The following is a 22,913-nucleotide window of genomic DNA, read 5'->3' on the forward strand; positions in this document are numbered from 1 at the left end:
TGCGGACCGGTCCACGGACCGGGGGTTGGGGACCCCTGCTTTACACATTTTCCAGCCTCTTTTAGCAAGGTGGAAATCTGACATGACGGGAGCTCGAAATGAGCTATCAAAACATTCCAACCTCCCCAGGAACCCTAAATTCAAAGTCGCCCCTTGTCTAAATCAGCCGGTGGCTGAAGCAACACAAACGATAGCTCCTCACCGGTCGAAAATACACTTGCCAGGAGTTGCTTTCCATTACTTTTTACAGCCGACTTTGTATAATTTCCATCTGACCACCCTTTGACAGAACAGCCTGAGCGCTCAAATATTTTATGGCATTTTTTTTCAAAGAGAGAGAGAGAGAGAGAGAGAGAGAGAGACAGAGAGAGAGAGAGAGAGAGAGAGAGAGAGAGAGAGAGAGAGAGAGAGAGAGAGAGAGAGAGAGAGAGAGAGAGAGAGAATGATTGGCAGGCCCCTGGAGGGTGGGGGGGGGCGGTTGGGGAGAGGAAAAACTTTGGACAGAAACGTTGGAGGGTTTGCTTGTTTTTTTGGAAGGTAAAGATGCTTGTTCAGTCAGGGCCAATTTTTGGTGACTGCATCCATGCAGTTTTCTTGGCAGGATTGGAGAAGGAGGTTGCCATCACCGCCTCCTGGGGAGACTTTATTTATTTATTTATTTAACTTCCCGGTCTGGTTCCTCAACTCTGGAATTCCCAAAATGCCGCCCATCCAAGTCGAAACCCCTCCCAACCATTCTTAGCTTTTCAAAAAAAAAAAAAAAACACAGCCAAACTCAACTAGGTGCTGCTGAATGCTGAGAGGCTGAACTGTTTAGGAACATTAAAGACAAGATGTTTAGGGCTTTGGCCTAGAGGACACAACACAAACAACGACAGTAAAGGACAGAAAAGTATCTCACTGGTTACATCCTCCTCCTCCTCCTCCTCCTCCTCCTCCTCCTCCTCCTCCTCCTCTCCTCTATTAGTTTTATAAAGCTGCCAAATCAAAAGACATGTGATGATGTACAGCAGGGTGTTCCATGTTTATATCTAGGGAACCGGAGGCTAAAACATATGAAGAATGGCTGCAGGAATTGGGTATGTCTAGTTCAGGGCTTTTCAACCAGTGGTACGGGTACCACCTGTGGTACATGGGCACCTGGCAGGTGGTACGTGGCCATCCTAGAAAAGTGGTAGCGGGGGAGGGGAATGAGCTGAACCGGTGGCAGCACCGCACAAGCCTGAGCGAGAGACGGCTGGAGCTGCAGGGCTGTCAGGGCTCGGCGGAAGTGCCAAGATCAGCACCAGGCTCCAGCTGGAGCTCGGCGCTGATCCTGGCGCTTCTGCTGAGCCCAGAAGAAGCGCCGATCAGCTGGAATGTTGCAGCATCTCCAGGGTCTTGCGATTTACATTCAGATGCTTGACAACTGATTCAAATTTCTGATGGTCACAGTGTCCCAGGGTCATGTGAAGCAACCACCCAGCAGACGGGGGGAATAAAAACCAAACACCCCCCACCCCCTCTGCAATCCTCAACAGAAATGCTCACAACAATGAAAACCTCGGACAGGAGGAAGAGCGCCACCGGGCGGGCAGGCAGGTGTCTTGCTTGGCTGTGGCTTGGGGGGGCACTTTTTCAGTGCCATTGTAACTTCGAACAGTCACTAAGCGAACTGTTGTAAGTCGAGGACTGCCTGTACTTCATCACTTTTTTCCTTTTTTTTTTTTGGTCTTCAAGTTTTTGACACCTCGCTAGGCGACTGGTGGTACTCGGATGTTGCCATATCCTAAAAGTGGTACAGTGGGTGAAAAAGTTGAAAAGCCCTGGTCTAGTCTAATGAAAGGAAGGACCAGGGGTGACATGATAGCAGCCTTCCAATATCTCAGGGGCTGCCACAAGGAAGAGGGGGATCCCCCTATTCTCCAAAGCACCAGAAGGCAGGAGAAGCAGCAACGGATGGAAACGAATAAAGGAAAGAAGCAAGCTGGAACTCAGGGGAAATTTCTTGACCGTGGGAACCAACCATCAACCAGTGGAATGGCTTGCCTTCAGAAATGATGGGTGCTTCCAAAAAAACAAAGTCAGTGAGGGAAGCTGGCTTCATTTAATGGCACCACGATTCGCTTAACAACCGCAGTGATTAGCTAAACCAGAGGTCCCCAACCTTTGGGGCACCAGGGACCGCTTCCGTGGGGGGCCTGGTTTTGTGTGCTGCCTGCATCCCGCAGATGGGGCTTTGCTTGTATGTGCAGCCTTTTTTGCTGGCATGCTGCAGCCTGGTACCGGTCCATGGACTGGGGGTTGGGGACCCCTGAGCTAAACAGCCAGGGATGAAAGGAAATCAGGCATGACTCACTGAACCACCTTGCTTAGCAACAGCAATTCTACTGCCAATTGTAGTCGTAAGTCGAGGATTACCAGTACTAGCAATGGAGCGGCCCCAGGGAACTCAGACTGAGAATCTATTAGCCATGCTTACCATTTGGGAACGACCAAATAAATAGCTCTAAAGGGACATAAAGTTAACTTCAGATGCTTGTTTGCATCGCCTTAATTCGGGATCCTCTCCTCCCCTGTGCACTCACACCCTGGCTGTTGAACTTGGCAGTGGGCAACTGCATAATTTGTTTCCATTGCAATGAAGTCCTAATTAACTGGAATAAACTTTTTGCACTAAGTGTGTTTGTTTAATAAACTGGCCCTTTCAGAGCCTCACCGTGAGCCGATTGATGACTCGAGGGGAGTGTAAAGTCGCCGAAAACTTGGGACATTAAAGCTACACTGTCTAAGCGGGCCAGACTTGAAAAAGCCCTCTCTGTGTTTGCAAAATCCAAAAAGACGCATCAGTTGTCTGGCTGGGGACCCGGACTTCAGCTTCAGGGCTTCACAATTTCTGCCCAAGATCTCTTCTCCCATCACCTCTTGAGTAACCTCAAGCCCGTTGGGGTTTTACAGGTAGTCCTTGACTTAACAAGAGTTCATTTAGTGACCATTCAAAGTTACAGAGGCACCGGAAAAAGTTGTGGTTTTTTCTCTCCTGCTGACAATCTTTGTAGCAGCCCCACGAACACCTGATCAAAATTCAGACCCTGGACAACTGGTTCATATTTATGAACCTCCACCTTTAAAAATAAATTCTACTGTTTACTTCTGGATCCCATTACTTGCAATGACGGAGCAGCGAATCGACAGCCACCGCCATATTTAAGCTCGTCAAATTAGATGAAATGACCTTGACGTCTCTATTTTGAAGGCAAATGAAAACGACTTATGAATTTGGCTTTAATAAGAGCCAGTTGGGTGTAGGGGAGAAGGTGCTAGCTGGAGTTCTAATGCCGCCTTAGGCCTGAAAGCCCACTGGGTGACTTTGGGCCAATCACCCGGAGACTGTGAGTTCTAGTCCTGCCTTAGGCCTGAAAGCCCACTGGGTGACTTTGGGCCAATCACCCGGAGACTGTGAGTTCTAGTCCTGCCTTAGGCATGAAAGCCGGCTGGGTGAGTTTGGGCCAATCACCAGGAGACGGTGAGTTCTAGTCCTGCCTTAGGCATGAAAGCCGGCTGGGTGACTTTGGGCCAATCACCAGGAGACGGTGAGTTCTAGTCCTGCCTTAGGCATGAAAGCCGGCTGGGTGACTTTGGGCCAATCACCAGGAGACGGTGAGTTCTAGTCCTGCCTTAGGCATGTAAGCCAGCTGGGTGACTTTGGGCCAATCACCAGGAGATGGTGAGTTCTAGTCCTGCCTTAGGCATGAAAGTCAGCTGGGTGACTTTGGGCCAATCACCAGGAGATGGTGAGTTCTAGTCCTGCCTTAGGCATGAAAGCCAGCTGGGTGACTTTGGGCCAATCACCAGGAGATGGTGAGTTCTAGTCCTGCCTTAGGCATGAAAGCCGGCTGGGTGACTTTGGGCCAATCACCAGGAGATGGTGAGTTCTAGTCCTGCCTTAGGCATGAAAGCCGGCTGGGTGACTTTGGGTCAATCATTCCTTCCCAGCCCAACCCACTCACTGGGTTGTTGTTGTGGGGAAAATAAGAGGAGGATGAAAAAGTAATAGGTACGTTCACCACCTTGACTTATAAAGTAATAACGGTGAGATAAAAATGATAAGCGAAGGAGAACGAGATTCTGATTTCTCTTGCTTTACAGCATGCTGAAGCTCGCCACGGTGCCTCATCATAAGAATCTCTTTCTCGTCCACACCTGTAAGCCACAACAAGTGAAGTAGGCCAACCAAAAAGAAGACTGTCAGATCAAACAGGGATTGTCCACTGTGTTGCTCTAACATTCGAACTCCCCAAATGCAAAGGGCAATTGAAGTGCCACTTGTCGAGATTGCAAATGAACAACAAGAATGTTACTAGGACACCAAACACATTGGAGTGATATATCGGCTACCAGAAAGGTCAGAGAAGCCAATAAAACATAAACAGAGAACAAATGTATTTCAGAAGCCGCACTGCTGCACAAAACAGAGGGAAGGGGATGGGGGAAAAACACACAAACCCCACTCTCAGAATAAAGCATCCAGACTGCAAAGGAAGAAATTTCAAACGGATGGATAGCACAGGGTTCAGAGCAGCGGACAGATCCACAGATTGTCCTTGACTTACGAACACAGCTGGGAGCAGAATTTCTGTCGCCAAGCCAGGTGGGTCGTTAACTGAGCCGCACCCAGCCTTACCACCTTTGGGGTGATGGTCGCTGTGTGAATCACTGCAGTTGTTAAGTCAATCGTCTCATTGGGTCAGGGAAGTCTGCTTTCTCCCTTGACTTTGGTTGCCAGAAGCCTGTGTGTGTGTGTGTGTGTGTGTGTGTGTGTGTGCGTGTCGTCACCACTGGTGACCACCTGACCCTAGGAGGCTGCAACCATCATTAATTCAGGCCAGTTTCCCAGTGCCCAAATTGGGATCCGGGGACCGTGGGGATGCTACAATGCGAGGATTGGTCTTAAGTGCCCCCCCTTGTTTTTTCAGTGACACTGCAACGTTAAACGGTCGCTAAACGAAAAGTTGTATGTAGAGGAGTTGCCTGTAGTAAATGCATTCAGTGCTCTAGTCCAGAGGTCCCCAACCACTGGGGCACCGGGAAGCGGTGCCACGGAGAAAGGTTTTTTCCGTGGAGCAAAGGGGGTGTGGTTTTGAATACTACCTGCATCCCGAGGATGGAGCTAAGCTTGTTTGTGCGGTCCACTTTGCTAGCATGCTGCGGACCGGTGCCGGTCCACAGACCGGGGGTTGGGGACCCCTGATCGAGTCCAGGGCTCATCCATACATCTTGAAAAGGCACCCCGAGATCGAGCAAAGCCCTTTTCAGGCATTACAAAACCCCGGTGCTCATTACGTCAGCACTTCAGATAATCTGCTAACATTCCTGAAATGGGGTACATGATAGCTACCTGTTCGTTTTCAGCACTTTGTTATGCTCAGCACTCTGTTGTGTACATGCACAGTCCGTTATGTGCACGACAGAGTGCTAAAACCCAACATATCTTAACGTCTGTCTAAAGTTCATACTCCTCTAATTGGCTGAGTGAATCCTCTAAATTGCCCTATGGGTGCACAGCAAGAGCCAGTTTGCTCTAGGGCAGGGGGTCTTCAAACGTGGCCCTTTGATGACTTCTGGGCTTCAACTTTGAAGTCCACAAGTCATCAAAGGGCCACGTTTGAAGACCCCTGCTCTAGGGGTTAAAGCACCAGGCTAGAAAGCAGGAGAATGCCGAGTTCAAGTCCTGCCTTAGCCATGAACGTTAGCTGGGTGAGTTGGGGCCAGTCGTTCTCTCTCAGCCCAACCCACCTCACAGGGTTGTTGTTGTGGGGGAAATAGGAGGAAAGTGTGTTGGATATGTTCTCCTTAGGTAGGGTAAAGGTTCCCCCGCACATGCGTGCTAGTCGTTTCCAATTCTAGGGGCCGGTGCTCATCTCCGTTTCAAAGCCGAAGAGCCAGCGCTTGTCCGAGGACGTCTCTGTGGTCATGTGGCCGGCATGACTTGATGCCAAAGGCGCACGGAACGCTGTTACCTTCCCACCGGAGTGGTCCCTATTTTTCTACTTGCATTTTTACGTGCTTTCGAACTGCTAGGTTGGCAGAAGCTGGGACGAGTAACAGGCGCTCACTCTGTTACGCGGCACTCGGGATTCGACCCGCCAAACTGCCGACCTTCTGATCGACAAGCTCTGCGTCCTAACCCACTGAGCCACTGCGTCCCGCATGTTCTCCTTATTTAATAGTAAAGGCAGGGTTTACATGCTCATGGAATTAGGCAATCCTTTCTGGGACTAAGACTACCCAAGAGTCTGCTGGTGTCTGGGTGGGTAAAACAAAAGCCACGGGGGGCTGGAATGGGGTCTCTGGGGTTTGGGGAGCCCCCTGAATTGGGTATTGAAAAAAGGCCCCTGTGGCAGTTAGGCCAAGAAAAGGACTTCTACAGGCTTGGTAATTTTCTCCAGGACCTTCGCTGAATTACTGGAAATATCCCCTGGAGGGTTTGACTCCTGCTCCCTCCCTCCATTCATCCATCATGGTGATGGTGATGATGATGATGATGTTATCCAGGAGGCATCCAGGACCACCCCCACACTCCTTTTTTTTTAAATAAAAAAAAGAGTTCTTAAGCTCCATATCCATGGGGAGGGGGGGAGCGTCTGTGAAATCTCGGCCAGGCAAGTTGGGGTTGAAACCAAACATTGCAGAAAAAGCCACTGCTCTGTTCCAAAGTGAAAGCATGACTTGCGTTTCTATAGCAACCCCAGTGGTGGTTCTTTTTTCTTTCCCCTCTCTTTTTAAATCGTATCTCTTAAAAGCGGTAGAAAAATACGGGGGGATGTGAAGCCTTGGGGCGGGGGGAGACATCCATTGAGAGGGTCAAGAAAAGTCAAGGATGGTGGTCGGGACACCCTTGTCCTGCACTTGTGCCAAGAGGAGAGAAGCTTTGGCCAGGATCGGATCGACATTTGGCAGCTTCTGTGCTGTAGATCGGAGGTCCACAACCTTTTGGGCACCAGGGACCGGTTCTGTGGAGAGAGGTTTTTCCGTGGACCGGAGGGGGCCTGGTTTTGTGTGCTGCCTGCATCCCGCGGATGGGGCTTTGTTTGTTTGTGCAAACCAGTTGCTGGCATGCCGCGGCCCGGTACTTGTCCACGGCCTGGAGGTTGGGGACCCCTGAACTAGGCAATGCCAGGGCGTTAAACCATCCTTCAATTGCTAGCTTAGTGTTAAGGGCAAATGCAGCCAATAGTCACAATAGCCATGCTTGCAAAGCAGAGGTCCCCAACCTTTTGGGCACCAGGGACCAGTTCTGTGGACAGAGGTTTTTCCGTGGACCGGAGGGGGCCTGGTTTTGTGTGCTGCCTGCATCCCACGGATGGGGCTTTGCTTGTTTGTGCAGACCAGTTGCTGGCAGACTGCAGCCCTGTACCAGTCCACAGACCAAGGGTTGGGGACCCTTGCTGCCAATTCTGCTGAAGCTTTCCTGAAACCATAACTTCGCTAGGTCTCCAACCTTGCTGTACAGACGTAGTCCTCGGCTGATGAGCACAATGGGCACCAAGAGTCCCCTTTGCTAAGCAAGGGGGTTGTTCAGTGAATTGTGCCTGATTTTAGGATCTTTCCCCCCCCCCCCCATGGTGTTTAGCCAATGTCGGCAGTTGTTAAGCGAATTGCGGGGTTGTTACACAAATCCAGCTTCCCCCATTCTTGGAAGCCGGCTGGGAAGGTCACAAAGGGTGGCCCCAGGATGCTGCAATTGTCGTAAATACGAGCCGGTGGCCAAGCCCCCAAATTTTGATCACATTGACCTTCGCGACTATGGGGATGCATAATGGTTGTAAGCGTGAGGACATTCTTCAGTGCCGTTGTAACTTCTAATGGTCGCTAAAGAAACGGCTGTAAATCAAGACCACTTGCAATCTCAACAACAGAGCACGTTGGCATCGCCATAAAAATATCAGTTACAGGTAGTCTGCGACAGTTGAACCAAAACAATTATTTTTGCTAAGTGAGAAAAATTTTTAGGTGAGCGTTGCTTCATTTTTCCTTGCCACGTTTGTTAAGGGAATCGCTGCAGTTGTGAAGCTGGCCACACCGTCGTTAAGTGAATCGGGCTCCCCCATTGACTTTGCTTATTGGAAGGTCGCAAGAATCGATCAGGCAACCCCGGGACACTGCAGCCGTCGTAAATATGAAACCAGTTGCTAAGTGGCTGAATTTTGATCATGTGACCACGGCGGATGCTGCAGTGAACATAAGGCTGAGAAATGGTCATAAGTCACTTCCCTCAGGGCTGCTGTCACTAAAGGAACTGTTGTAAGTCGAGGACTGCCTGTATATTTATCATTGGCTCAGGCGCAGAGGTTGCTGCGATTTTAACCCGAGGTCCCTCATTATGTTTGCAACTGATGTTTTTAAGACAAGGAAGGGGAGGAATTATTCACTTCAAATACACAACTCTGCCTTTCTGATACTGTCACCAAATTAGTGGCATGCAAAATAGATAGAGAGCGAGCGAGCTAGGGAGATAGAGAAAGAGAGAAAGAAATGGAGATAGAGAGATAGATAGAAATGGAGAGAGAGAGAGAGGGAGAGAGAGAGAAATAAAAATAGAAATGGAGATAGAGAGAGAGAGATGGAGAGAGAAATAGAAATAGAAATGGAGATAGTCAGACAGACAGACAGACAGACAGATAGATAGATAGATAGATAGATAGATATAGAGAGATGGAGAGAGAAATAGAGATAGAAATGGAGGAGAGAGAGAGAGAGAGAGAGAGAGAGAGAGAGAGAAATAGAAATGGAGATATTCAGATAGTTAGATAGATAGATAGAGAGAGAGAGAGAGAGAGAGAGAGAGAGAGAGAGAGAGAGAGAGAGAGATGGAGAGAGAAATAGAAATAGAAATGGAGATAGATAGATAGATAGATAGATAGATAGATAGATAGATAGATAGATAGATATAGAGAGATAGAGAGATATAGATAGAGAGATGGAGAGAGAAATAGAAATGGAGATAGATAGATAGATAGATAGATAGATAGATAGATAGATAGATAGATAGATAGATAGATAGATAGATAGATAGATAGAGAGAGAGAGAGAGAGAGAGAGAGATAGAGAGAGAGATAGATAGATAGATAGATAGATAGATAGATAGATAGATAGATAGATAGATAGATAGATAGATAGATAGATAGATAAACCTTTATTGTCATTTTTTTTTACTGTGGGTGCACTGGCACACATTAAAAATGAAATTCTGTTGCCTGCCTTCAAAAGTGTCCACACACGTAACACACATATAAACGTGCCATATACATACATACGTATAAACCTCCACCCTTACATACAAATACATAGAGATATTAATCACTGTCCATCTTGAATGCGTAGCGGAAAGAGGACGCTTGAGAGCCCACAGGATTGATACCGTACGGCACAAAACTGCGTCTGAATCTGGATGTCCTGCTTCGGATAAATAAAACACAATCTCTCTGTTCTCCCTGCCCGGTTGCATGGTTGAAACCCCATGCAAAGAGACAAGAGATCCTTTGCCACAAAGCACCCTATTCCATTAAGCAGGAGATACTAAGAGTTGAGAGCCCTTCCTGTCAGTTATTTTAAAAAAAGAAGAAACCCCCCCCCCCAAAAGGTTAAGCACTGGGTTGTCAGTGCCTCCCCCCCCCCCCCGAGTTTCTCCCCTGTTCTGATTGTGTCGCTGGTCAGATGCAGGAGAGGGAGCCCGGAAATTTTATTCTCTGAACTTGCCGGTTTGAGTGACACCCTGTCACGCGTTCCTCTAGGGCTGAGAAAGAAAGAAAAATAATAAAATAAAATGAAAATAAAGGGAGGTGGTAGAAACTGTCAGCTGTCGTTCGAGAGACTTATGGCTTGGTAAGGAGCAGTTCAGCCTGCAAAGTAAAACCCTCCCTCCTTTTATTTCATCTGATGCGTCCCACCTGCTGAAAGATGGAGGGTGAGAAAGGATTTGGCACTGACCAGAGGCGGAAGGTGTGCAGGTGGTCCTCAGCTTAACGACGGAGCAAGAGTATTCTGTGGCTAAGCTAGACCACTGTTAAGCGAGTTGTTGTCCCGTTTGAACGACCTGTCTGTCCACGGCGGCTAAGCCAACCAACGGGGTCGTGAAGTCAGCGACCTGTTTGGGAAGCGAATCTCACTTCCCTTTGCCTGGACTTTTTGCTTGTCGGAAGGTCGCAAAAGGGGAACCCAGGACGCCGGGACACTGCAAACCCTCATCAATATGAGCCAGGATGTTCCTGGGGATGTTAAGTGTGAAAAATGTCTGTCGGTCCCCCTTTTTTCAGGGCTGTTGTAATTTGGACGGTTGTTAAACGAAATGGCTGTAAGTCGAGGACCCCCTGTCCTGTATTTTCAGGGAAGGGAGAGGGCCGAGGAGCATTTGATGCAAACCCAATTTGCACGGTTGGAGACTCCTTTAAGGATGTTGGTTGCTGCTGGCCTACCTTGGATAGCGACGTAATTTCCCGCCCTACCTCCTCCTCCTCCTCATTCCATTTCTTTCTTCGGATACTTTCATCCAATGAAGAATTCTTGGAAACGGCTTGATTTTATAAGACAGGGAAGTCCTCAACTTACAACCATTCCCTTAGCGATCATTCAAAGTCACGATGGCACTGAAAAAAAAGTGACCTATGACCAGTCCTTCCAGTTACAATCGTCACAACATCCACACAATTTGGGCCCTTGGCAACCAGCCTGCATTTACAAGAGTTGCCAACATCCCAGCTTTACGTGATCGCCGATTGGTGACCTTTCCAGCCAGCTTCTGACAAAGAAAGACAATTGGGGGGGGGAGGGGGAGAAGCAGGATTTCTTTCACTTGGCAATTGCAATGATTTGGTTAACAAGGTCATTAAATCAGTCACAATTCCCTTAACAACTGTCTTGCTTAGCAACAGAAATTCTGGTTTCCTTTACGGCAGGGGTCTTCAAACTTGGCCGTTTTCTGACTTGTGGACTTCAACTCACAGAATTCCTCATCCAGCGTGCCTGGCTGAGGAATTCTGGGAGTTGAAGTCCACAAGTCACAAAAGGGCCAAGTTTGAAGACCCCTGCTTTACGGGGACTACCTATAAGAGGTTTATGTATTGCGGATCTAACCTGTGCTGAAAAAAGTTGGAAGTTATTCTTTCATTCCACTTTGGTGTTGTTGTTTTTCCCTTCTCTTTCCATTCCTGAGTTTGCTTTTTCGAATTTGTTTTCCTTTGTTGAAACTGAATCTTTTTTTTAAAAAAAGAATTTTTAAAAACTCAAAAGCTAGCAGCTTTTTTTTGGGGGGGTAAGCCTGACGTTTTCCTGCTCCTCGCCGGCTAAGTCCAAGCCTGACAAATTCTTGGTACTTTCTCTTTGCCGTTCTCTCTGCTTATGGAAGAGATCAAACCACCAATGTTGTTGTTGTTGTTGTTGTTTTTAAAAAGAAACCCATCAACTTTCAACAACCCACTGTTTAATTTGGAGAACTACTGAGCCCAGAATGGGAGGGGACTGGTCAATCTGGTTTAGAACCAGACAGGTGACAGTAATATTTCTAGAATGCAAATAGCAGGATATTGTTCACCAAGGTCAACCACTGCTTAAGTTGGTCATTTCTACAGACAGGCAGACTACGTATAGCCTTAAAAGATGAAGAATACAGTTGATGAATGAAATTTCTATGACAAATACAGAATTCTTCTTTTTATGGCCAGCAGTTTCAGTGAAGAATGACAGCTCATCGGATCCACGAGAGGAAAATGCTCACTTGATCGTAGGCATCCTGGCATTTTATTTGCAGAGGCAATGTAGGGCAGATTCCCAAGGCAAAGGCTGAACAAATTTCAAATGTGTGATTAATGACCAAGTTTGGCTAATGATGGTCCGTCCTCCAAGAGTCCAATGCTGGATTATGCAATTCAGATCAATCCAATCAAACCATCAACCCAACCCAGTCCAATCCAGTCTACCTCAACCCAACCCAATCCAACCCAAGTAAATCAAACCGAAGCCAACCCACAAATCCAATCCAACCCAGCCTAACCCAACCCACAAATCCAATCCAACTCAACCTAAGTCAGCCCAATCCAACCTAACTCATTCCAACCCAATGCAACTCAATCCATCAACCCAACCCAATCCAAACAACCCAAATAAATGCAACCCAACCCAATCCTATCCAACCCAACCCAAGTCAGCCCAATCCAACCTAACTAATCCAACCCAATGTAACTCAATCCAACAACCAACACAATCCAATCCAGTCTACTCCAATGCAATCCAATCTAACACAAGTAAATAAAACTCAACCCAGCCCTATCCAACCCACCCTAACCCAACCCACCTATCCAATCCAATCCAACTCAACCCAACCAAGTCATCCCAATCCAACCTAACTCAGTCCAACCCAATGCAACTTGATCCAACAACTCAACACAATACAACCCAGTCTCCCCAATCCAATCCAACCCAAATAAATGCAACCCAACCCAATCCAATCCAATCCAGCCCAACCCAAGTCAGCCCAATCCAACCTAACTAATCCAACCCAATGTAACTCAATCCAACAACCAACACAATACAATCCAGTCTACTCCAATCCAATCCAATCTAACCCAAGTAAATGAAACTCAACCCAGCCCAATCCAACCCTAACCCAACCCAATCCACCAATCCAACCCAACCCAACCCAAGTCATCCCAATCCAACCTAACTCAGTCCAACCCAATGCAACTCAATCCAACAACTCAACCCAATCCAATTCAACCCAAATAAATGCAATCCAAACCAAACCAACCCAGCCCAACCCAAGTCAGCCCAATCCAACCTAACTCAATCCAACCCAACGCAAATCAACCCAACAACCCAATCCAATCCAATCTGTATGTCCATCATGGACCAGCAAAAGCAATTCAGATCAATTTTAACCAAAAATTGTGCTGGGTGGGGTGTGTAGAAGAAATACAAAAGAGAATTTTTTTTTGCCACCTACCTCTCTTTGAGGACTTATTCCAGATATACCTACCAAGAGCGGAGAAGACTTTTGTTTGGCAAGAATTAAGACCGCTCAGAGGAGGGCTTCCTTCATTGATAGCAATGGCATTAAACGTTGCTATTTCCACATCTCTTAGGAGCCGGTCTATGCACTGGCAAAAATGCCAGGCTGACTAATTTACGCCACATTACTCAAGGTAGTGTCTCTTAGCCTTCTGAGGGATCCCTGCTGTCAAAGGTCCTAGTGGAGGGAGCAGATTTCCCACGACAGCTTTCCCTCCCTCTGCCCAACCAGCAATTACAAAGTGCCCTGAAGCAAAGAGACAAGGAGTTCTAAATTTTAAATCATCTAAATTGTGATTTAGGCTCAACATTGACGCACGCAGCATTTTGGGATACGCTGATGGTAACAGTTAGTAAGGCACGCAGGCCCAATTCTACCATCATACGTACGGTATAGGTAGCTTATTGCTGTTGTTGTTGTTAGCTGCGAAGTCGTGTCCGATCCATCGCGACCCCATGGACAACGTTCCTCCAGGCCTTCCTGTCCTCTACCATCTTCTGGAGTCCATTTAAGCTCACGCCTCCTGCTTCAGTGACTCCATCCAGCCACCTCATTCTCTGTCGTCCCCTTCTTCTCTTGCCCTCCATCTTTCCCAGCATTAGGCTCTTCTCCAGTGAGTCCAGTGAGCTTATTGCTACTAGTGACAAACTCAAGACATGACAAGAGTCTTAACTTGGGTTTCCTAGTCTCAGTTTACAAACCTTTTGAAATCATCCTGCCGTTCCTTCTAGCAAAGGAAGGCCCTTGAATAAAGATAGGTAGAAATGTCTTTGTTTCACACGATGCTCTTCCTCTAAACTACAGGTAGTCCTCAACTTAGGACCACAATTGAGCCCCAAATTCTTGTTGCTAAGTGAGACATTTGCTAAGTGAATTTTGCCCCATTGTATTTTCTCACCACAGTTGTTAAGTGAATCACTGCAGTTCTTAAGTTAGTAATATGGTTGTTAAGTGGTTTCCCCATTGCCTTTGCTTGTCAAAAGGTCACAAAGGGTGATCAGGTGAGCCCAGGACACTGCAATGGTCGTAAATACGAGCCAGTTGCCAAGTGTCTGAATTTTGATCACGTGGCCATGGGGATGGTGCACCGGTTGTAAGTGTGAAAAACGGCCATAAGTCACGTTTTGTTAGTGCCGTGGCAACTTAGAACGGTTACTAAATGAACTGTTTTAAGTTGAGGGCTACCTATATACAGAGCCACGTGAGGATCCAACAAAAAAAAAACAAACTTAGATTTCTGCAGAGAAAAGCCATCATCTGAATATTAAAAACCCATCCAATTATCCAAAATAAACTCCTTTGTAATTTTGGGTAGTCAGAAAGGACAAATAAAATACAGTAGATCCATCTGATCCGGATAGCATATTTTCTACATCTATTTTCTTGAAAAATACAGAGGGTTGTCCTTCGATGTGTATTCTATTGAAATTAGAAAGAAGATCAGAACCAGGTCAAGGTTTTCCAGAATATTCTGATAAAATGTCATGGTTCCGACAGACAGACACAAATAAAGCAGAACTCCGAGGCTTGGAAATTCCTCAAAGAACATGTTTACAAAGTATCGGCATGTCAAAAGAGAAACCAAGTCTGAAGGCGCACACAACAATGCCCCAATACAACGTTAAGAAACCCCACGCCAAGGCTATGCAAGCAACTACATCCCCCCAATGTATTTTCTTGGCGGGCTTTTCACGAAACGCCCAGCCTGCAATCTCGGGAGCGGGCGATGACCTTGGTTCCCACAGGACAAAGGCTGATTTAGACTAGCAAAGCACGTGGCATCCACCCCACCCACTCTTCCTTCAACGTGTCAACCGAAAATGAATGAGGAAGATTGCCGCAGCCATGCTCATTTTCAAAGTTGATATTATACTTGGAAGGGTTTGTGTATCCATTTTCCAACTTTGCCAAGCAACACTACTAAGAGAAGGATGCAATTACTCCACCTGAAAAGACTGTCATGTTAGAGGGAGGCAACCCCACAAGCTTTACGTAAGTACCAAGAATATCATCTTACATATATCCTTTCCTAGTCGAGAAATAATTTGCCTTATATTTGAACAATAGGGGGTAAGCCGTGAACCATCTTACAACTTGGAAGAACTCAGAAGCCATCTTGTTAATCAATCAGAATAACTGCCCTGGGACCCGGCGTAGAAAAATACTCTTCAGAATTGCTCCCTGGTGACATATATGCAGAAGCAATAGTGTACCACAATGAATGAAACTCAGTAACTTTCTTTTTGCTGGTGTCCACCAAAACAAAGCAATAAATCTACTCAAGATAATATCTCCCATTTCCACTTTCTACGTGAGGGGTGGCTGGGGAATTCTGGGAGTTGAAATCCACTAGTCTTAAAGCTGCCAAGGTTGGATATCCCTGCTCTACAATAGAAGACGTTTTTGACTGGTTGCATAGCCAAGGTTGCTTTTTTGCCATGATAGATTCTCTTCCCGTGCAAGCGTTCAAAAGCCAAGATCACCTGACCTCCAAAGATGTAACACAGATGGCTTAACTCTCTTAGATGGCACATATTCATGGGTTCACCTTGTAGAAAATGTACTGAGAAAAATGTAAGACTTACTTTGAAGAGTACAAATCCTTCTTGTCTGCTGATCCCAGGCTCTGGAAGACAGAAAAACATAACATTTAGTCCCATGTCCTCCTTAGGTAGATGCAGAAGGCAAAAGAAGCATAGAAATAACAAGCATCACATCGTGCATATAGGTGGCACCAGTAAGACTGGAGTGTGCCCACAGTAAAAAAAAAATTTGACAGTAACGGTTATCTTATCCTATCTTATTTTCACCTTTGGTTACTTGGTACCAACCCTTCATATGTCAGAAATAAATGGGAATGATGGAATTCACAACAATAGGAAGGAAGGAAGGAAGGAAGGAAGGAAGGAAGGAAGGAAGGAAGGAAGGAAGGAAGGAGGGAAGGAAGGAAGGAAGGAAGGAAGGAAGGAAGGAAGGAAGGAAGGGAGGGAGGGAGGGAGGGAGGGAGGGAGGGAGGGAGGGGAGAGGAGAGGAGAGGAGAGGAGAGGAGAGGAGAGGAGAGAAGAGAAGAGAAGAGAAGAGAAGAGAAGAGAAGAGAAGAGAAGAGAAGAGAAGAGAAGAGAAGAGAAGAGAAGAGAAGAGAAGAGAAGAGAAGAGAAGAGAAGAGAAGAGAAAGGGGAAGGAGAAGGAAGAAGGAGAGGAGAGGAGAGGAGGAAGGAAGGAAGGAAGGAAGGAAGGAAGGAAGGAAGGAAGGAAGGAAGGAAGGAAGGAAGGGAGGGAGGGAGGGAGGGAGGGAGGAGGGGAGAGGAGAGGAGAGGAGAGGAGAGGAGAGGAGAGGAGAGGAGAGGAGAGGAGAGAAGAGAAGAGAAGAGAAGAGAAGAGAAGAGAAGAGAAGAGAAGAGAAGAGAAGAGAAGAGAAGAGAAGAGAAGAGAAGAGAAGAGAAGAGAAGAGAAGAGAAGAGAAGAGAAGAGAAGAGAAGAGAAGAGGGCATTGCTAAATTCATGGTTTGTATCACAGAAGATTAAATCTCTTACATTTTCCAAATAAAGCAGGAAATAAGAAGGTCACCTATTGGAGACCAGAAAATAAAATTGAACCAAAGAGCTTGATACAAAGATAATTTCACATACTTTGTATTTAATCAAGTACAATTTAATACCTCTTCTTGGAAGTCCGGCTTCTTATAGGTTTTCATACCTGGGTTCAACCAGAAATCTACCACTTGGGGAAAAAAAATCCTTAACTTTAGATATCCTTAGTTAGGCTCGTATATTACCGTTCTTGCTAGCTAAGCAGAATCCTGTTTGATTCTAGCAATTTTGCACCGTCATTTCTGCTACAGCTGGACCCATCCTGTGGAAAATGGGACAACATCTGCCTTGCACAATGCACCATCTTTCATAGATTCCATTGCAAATATTTTTCAAAGGTTTGGAAGCTGGCAGTTTTCTGCCTTGCTCCCTGTAAAAGCAAACAGGGCTACTGGATCCTGAATCTCTACTTTTCCACAAACCTTTTGATGTGTCCATGCCAGTCTGCCTATGGGATTCGGAGATTCCCAGGAGCTATCTTTCCAAAACACAATTCATCCATCATCTCTCATTTTGTTGACGGGTGTTCCTCATTCCCACGTAACTTAAGTTTTTGATGGAATCCTAAATTGCCTAGTCAAAAAGAGGGTAGCATTTGCACAGCAAAAACAAGAGAGTCCAGGTTGAATTCCCTAAAAAGTCACAGAAGTTGTATTTGAAATTCAAATTAAATCCTTGTTTGCAAAGAAGTCGAACTTCACTGTGAACCTTCAAGCCCAGTTTAAGCAAAGATGTGTTGTGTGCTCCCTAAACTTGTTCAGGTTCTAGGATAATCAGTGTAAATTGGCAAATGATACATGAGAGGTGTCAGTTTTCAAAAACATTGAATTGCTTTACGTCATCTAGCTAAATGGATGCCTTCAAGCAAGGTAGGGATCCAGACGCAGAATTCAGTGTTTTAGCTAAGCGCAGTTTGTTGAATACACCATCGTTCACTGGATTCAAACAACAAGACAACTACGTTACAGTTCCCAAACCAACAATGGCTAGTTTTATTCAATGCATCAAATTAAACCCAACATTATGGCTTCTCTCTAACCACGCTCTCATCTCTCACTTCCCGTGTTGGGTCAGCAAGTGCAGAAGGAAGGAAGCAAGCTTCACATGATCATCCACAAGCCCAATCTTCATCTTAGTAAGAGATAGATCTTGAGGCACCAGCTCCCTCCTGCTAATTTGAGTTGGGTTTTTTTCCCAACCCTGGCAATTTTAAGGCTCCCAGAATTCCCCAGCCAGCATGCTGGAAGTTGACATCCAGCCGTCTTGAAATTGCTATGGTTGAGAAACATTGCACTAAATGATTCCTACCCTCACATCAGAACCAGCTCCAGAAAGAGGCTTACCCATACCTGCTACAACACCACCATGATACAAAAGTCCTGTTAGGCTCCGGCATACTATTTATTTTGCATTTGGACATTGAAAATCCGAAAGCATGAAAAGAGTCAACAAAGCTGTTGAGTATTCATGCTTTTCTAAGTGGGAGGAGCAAACGTGGAGACCACAGAGAGAGGGAGCAAACCTTAAATCCAGGTTGTTCCAAGTTTGCTGAATGTTCTCAAGATCCTTCACAGCCATTCAAGGAGAGTTTTTTCTCTCCTCTTTTTTTATTATTTTCTTCTATTAGCTGCTGTGTGCTCCTTGTATTTGCAGAATGCGGGCGATGAAGTTGGTGGTTGCCTGCTAGCAGCATGCTTGCACTCTCTAAGGTAGCTAATGTTGTATGTTCACATTGTGGTTGCCAGGCAGCGACTACAAGACAATTCCAAAGGAGGGAGAAAGCCACCAGGCAGAATGCTAATCAATGGTGCAATAAACTGTTCAGCGGCTGAGATTCCCCTCCTAGAAACCATCATTCACAAACTCAAGCAGAGTCTCACGTGCAAAGGAAAAAGGAGAAGAAATGTTTCTAGACCTCAGGTTTCCCAAGTGCCCATAGTATTAGATTGCATGTCAGACAGAACTTGGATCTTAACCTCCTCCTCCTCCTCCTCCTCCTCCTCCTCCTCCTCCTCCTCCTCCTCCTCCTTTTTTCAAGAGGTCTGAGCTTCCCTGTGGGTGAATATATGCTACAGGGTCAATGTCATTTACAATGAACCTCATTTATGAATGAAGTGAGCATTAGGACAGGTTCGTTGGAGAAGGAAGAAGAAAGCCAAATTGTTCATGAACAGCCTTCTAAAGCAGGGGTCTTCAAACTTGGCTCTTTTATGACTTGTGGACTTCAACTCCCAGAATCCCTCAGCTGGCGTGCCTGGCTGAGGAATTCTGGGAGTTGAAGTCCATAAGTCATAAAAGGGCCAGGTTTGAAGACCCCTGTTCTAAAGCACTTGGAGGGCAGACCATAGAGAACATAGAACTGAACAGCAAGGCCATCCATGGGAATTCTGGGAGTTGAAGTCCACGTGTCCTAAAGAAGCTAAGATTAAGAAACACTTGTCTATAGGTAATGTTTCCATACTTCCCCTCCTCCCTCCAGGACTAAACAATTATCTTCAGGGGCCAGATTTTGTGTAAGATATCCCATTACTGTTCTCTGTCTTACAAGCTAAAAGGCAATTATTTCATCCTCCCAAATTAATGCATTTACTTTCATTTGGAGGGTTGACTTGGATTTGCTAGCGAACAGACAGGTATGGTTAGTATGTTGAGGTCCAAGATATTGGAAGTCAATGGATTTTGATGCAATTCCATAGGACTATTCTATAAATCCATGCTAAGCTTTCACGCACTGCAGATTGTTTCTATTTATTTATTTCTTAGGTTTTTATTCTTTTTTCTTTTTTTCTACTCTTTCCCCTGGTCTTTTGCAGCTATTTATACAGCATTTTGAACTTCTAAAGGAAGCATCTGTTTCATTTGTGAAGAATTATACCCATCTGTATTACTGCACCAATTTTCGTTAGTGCATAAGCCAATGCATATTTCAACAAGAGATTTCTGCCGTAAATTACCAAATCTGTCAACATTAGTTTTCTCATCCAAAGAGATTGTTAATAAGCATCATCCTTGCTTTAAGAAAAAAAAACGTTTGAAGGTTGACAGGCAATATGCCAACTTGTTTCAAAGCACTGACTGGGTTCATAAATACTGCTAAGCCATGATTTAGTTATTCCATGGTTTACTGAAAAATTCAGCATTAACTAAGGTGTGGTTTACAAAACCCAGTACCTGGGCCCAATATCATCTTACGTTCAGTCTTCCCAGGTAGAACCATAATACAGAACAACAGAGTTGGAAGGGACTTTGGAGGTCTTCTAGTCCAACCCCTTTCTTAAGGCAGGAGACCTTTCACCATCCTGGTCAAATGATTGCCCAGTCTCTTCTTGAAAACCTCCAGTGATGGAGCACTCACAATTTCCACTGATCCTTTCACTGTTCCACCGATTTATTGTTCTTGGTGTCAGGAAATTTCTCCTTAGTTCTAGCTTGGATTTTTCTCTGTGATAAATTCCTCTTTGGTCAGCAAACCAGACAGGAGATACAACTAGATGAGCTAAATGGAGGTAGTGACAGATTTTATTTCCCTGGGCTCCAAGATCACTGCAGGCGGGGACTGTAGCCAAGAAATTAAAAGACGCTTGCTCCTGGGGAGGAAAGCCATGGCAAATCTAGACAGCACACTAAAAAGCAGAGACATCACCCTGCCAACAAAAGTGTGTATAATCAAGGCTATGGTCTTCCCAGTTGCAATGTATGGCTGTGAAAGTTGGACCATAAGAAAGGCTGAGGCCTTTGAACTGTGGTGCTGGAGAAGACTCCTGCGAGTCCCTTGGACTGCAAAGCGATCAAACCGGTCAGTCCTAAAGGAGATCAACCCTGACTGCTCTTTAGAAGGCCAGATCCTGAAGTTGAAACTCAAATACTTTGGCCACCTAATGAGAAGGAAGGACTCACTGGAGAAGAGCCTAATGCTGGGAAAGATTGAGGGCAAGAGAAGAAGGGGACGACAGAGAATGAGGTGGCTGGATGGAGTCACTGAAGCAGTAAGCATGAGCTTAAATGGACACCAGCAGATGGTAGAGGACAGGAAGGCCTGGAGGAACGTTGTCCATGGGGTCGCGATGGGTCAGACACGACTTCGCAGCTAACAACAACAACAACATTAATGGAGTCTCGCAAGTCTGAAAGTAGAAACTTCCCCAAGCTACTTTTAACTGCCTCATCCATTGGGGAGGATCTTTCCTAAGTCTCTTCCGCGCTGACTGTTAAGTGACTGAAGGCCCTTCCCACTTTTAGCTGTTTTTTTTCCCCAGGCAGCATCTATTTTTATCATCCTCCAAGGTCACCACTTTCAGCCATCTGATCAATTAGGGCAGGTCTGTAGGAGATGACCAAGCTGAGCCCCAGGGAGGGATCAAATGCGTCCTAGGTCCCGAGACTTTGCACGCCCGCAAGAGATCTAGGTCCAGACCACCTTGAATGCCTTTCTTATCTCCCTCTCATTTCCCTTGGCCGTTAGTTGGTCCGATTCTTGTAGAAAGCTCTCAAGCTTGCAATGAATTTTTACACTCATTCGAACTGCCCGAATCTCCTGATTTCCCGGTGCTTGACAAGGTCCTTCCTAAGTTTCTTTCCCTCAACGTTAAGCCATTGGGGGCATCCCCCCTCTCTTTGATTGTTTCCTAGCCAGCATCTTTTCCCCTGATTCTCCTGATCTCCGATATCAGTACATCAAATAAATCACGCACACCATAATAAAACTTGAGAAGCATTGCAAAGAATGACCTTTTTTTTAAAAAAAAATAACCATCTTTTTTTCTTTTTGTCAATTTGTATCTCTCTTTTTTTCTTCTCTCTCTCTCTCTCTCTCGTTTTTAAACTTAACAAAATTGCATTAAAAAAGGAAAAAGAAAAAGAATATTTCTGCTTCAGGAAAGGTAAAACGACTTCTCACTTCGGACCAGAAGGCATAAAGAAGGGTTCCAGTTTAATTTTTTAAAAAAACATAATATCTTTAGGAATTAACAGCTTTAAAGTAAATTCCTGGAGAATTCCATCCGCATGACTAAAAAGATTCTGCATACTGGCATCAATTCTGAACTTCTGAGAGCTCGACACACTTGCCTCAACCCCTGATTCAAGCACCCCAGTTCCACCCCTGGATTTCTTACAGCCACATATGAATCATGATCAAGGCAGGCCCAGCACAACATTTCTCGATTACTCACCCCACTGATGACTCAGAGTTTAGGAACCACATATTAAATCCCTTAACAAAATAATGGGAGAAAGTTAAGCTCTTGATCATTTTGCTAAAGTATATTTTTGGATGATGCACTGGCCTGTTTTGAATTTACCTATTGGGAAAAGAGCATAGAAATCCTGTTTCTTGCAGAGCAACATTTTCAATAAGCAGATGTATAAGTGATGGGGGGAAGATAACCTTGGGCTGAAGAGATGCTATAGAGGAAGAGAAAGTGTCCAACGAACGATGAAGACAGTGGATACTCTCCAACTGAATTCCTATTAGTCTATTATTCCAGAGTTATTATATGTGCTCTTATTCATCATTAGATCATGCTCAATGTGTTTTTGTATATGTAATGTATGCAAGTAGCCTACAACTGGATATTTTACTGTTTCTGGCCATATGGCTGTAATAAACTGATTTGATTATTCTAGAGTGGCTTTTCATACAAGGTCAGCATCAGAGCCTGGAGAGCATCAGCTTGTAAGAGATGACCAGTCTTAGCCTGAGGGAGGCGTCAAATGCATCATCAGTCATGAGTCCCTGTGTGTCCCCAGAGATCTAAGTCCAGCCCACCTTGAATGTCTTTCTTATCTCCTGCTCATTTCCCTTGACTGTTAGTAGGTCAGATTCTTGCAGAGAGCTGAAGCTTGTAATAAATCTTTATACTCATTTGAACCACCTCTGCCTCCTGATTTCCCCAGCGCTTGACACAGCCTTTCACTTAGTTTTGTAAACAACTAAACCAGGGGTAGGCAACCTTGGCTCCTTTATGACTTGTGGACTTCAACTCCCAGAATTCCTGAGCCAGCCATGCTTGAGGGGAAAGGGAGAGGTTTCCAAGCTGAGCCATGCCAGCTCAGGAATTCTGGGAGTTGAAGTCCACAAGTCATAAAAGAGCCAAGGTTGCCTACCCCTGAACTAAACTGAGATTATTCAACAATTCATGATGAAAACCAATCGCAACTTAGCAAAATCTATGGGCCCATTCAATATGTTGGTAGAGAATCTGTATCTTCTCATTTGGAGCTGTCCAATGCAAGACCCATTATTTCACGGCGCACTAACATTACAGGTCTTCAGGTGTAT

The 22,913-nt window shown here is 45.5% G+C and overlaps 1 protein-coding gene across 1 annotated transcript in view; it reads right to left on the bottom strand.

Moving 5' to 3' along the window:
- Window positions 1-22,913, bottom strand: part of LOC308674056 (ankyrin repeat and fibronectin type-III domain-containing protein 1-like) — a gene marked incomplete at its 5' end in the record, with an annotated part of 278,899 nt that overhangs the window by 132,638 nt on the left and 123,348 nt on the right. Inside the window, one exon of the mRNA XM_081338228.1 lies at window positions 15,628-15,668. Within this exon, the coding sequence (XP_081194354.1) occupies window positions 15,628-15,668 (41 nt within the window). The remainder of the gene's footprint in view (window positions 1-15,627; window positions 15,669-22,913) is intronic.

Source organism: Vipera berus (assembly GCF_964194415.1).
Source record: "Vipera berus genome assembly, chromosome: 13".
Taxonomy (NCBI): Eukaryota; Metazoa; Chordata; class Lepidosauria; order Squamata; family Viperidae; genus Vipera; species Vipera berus.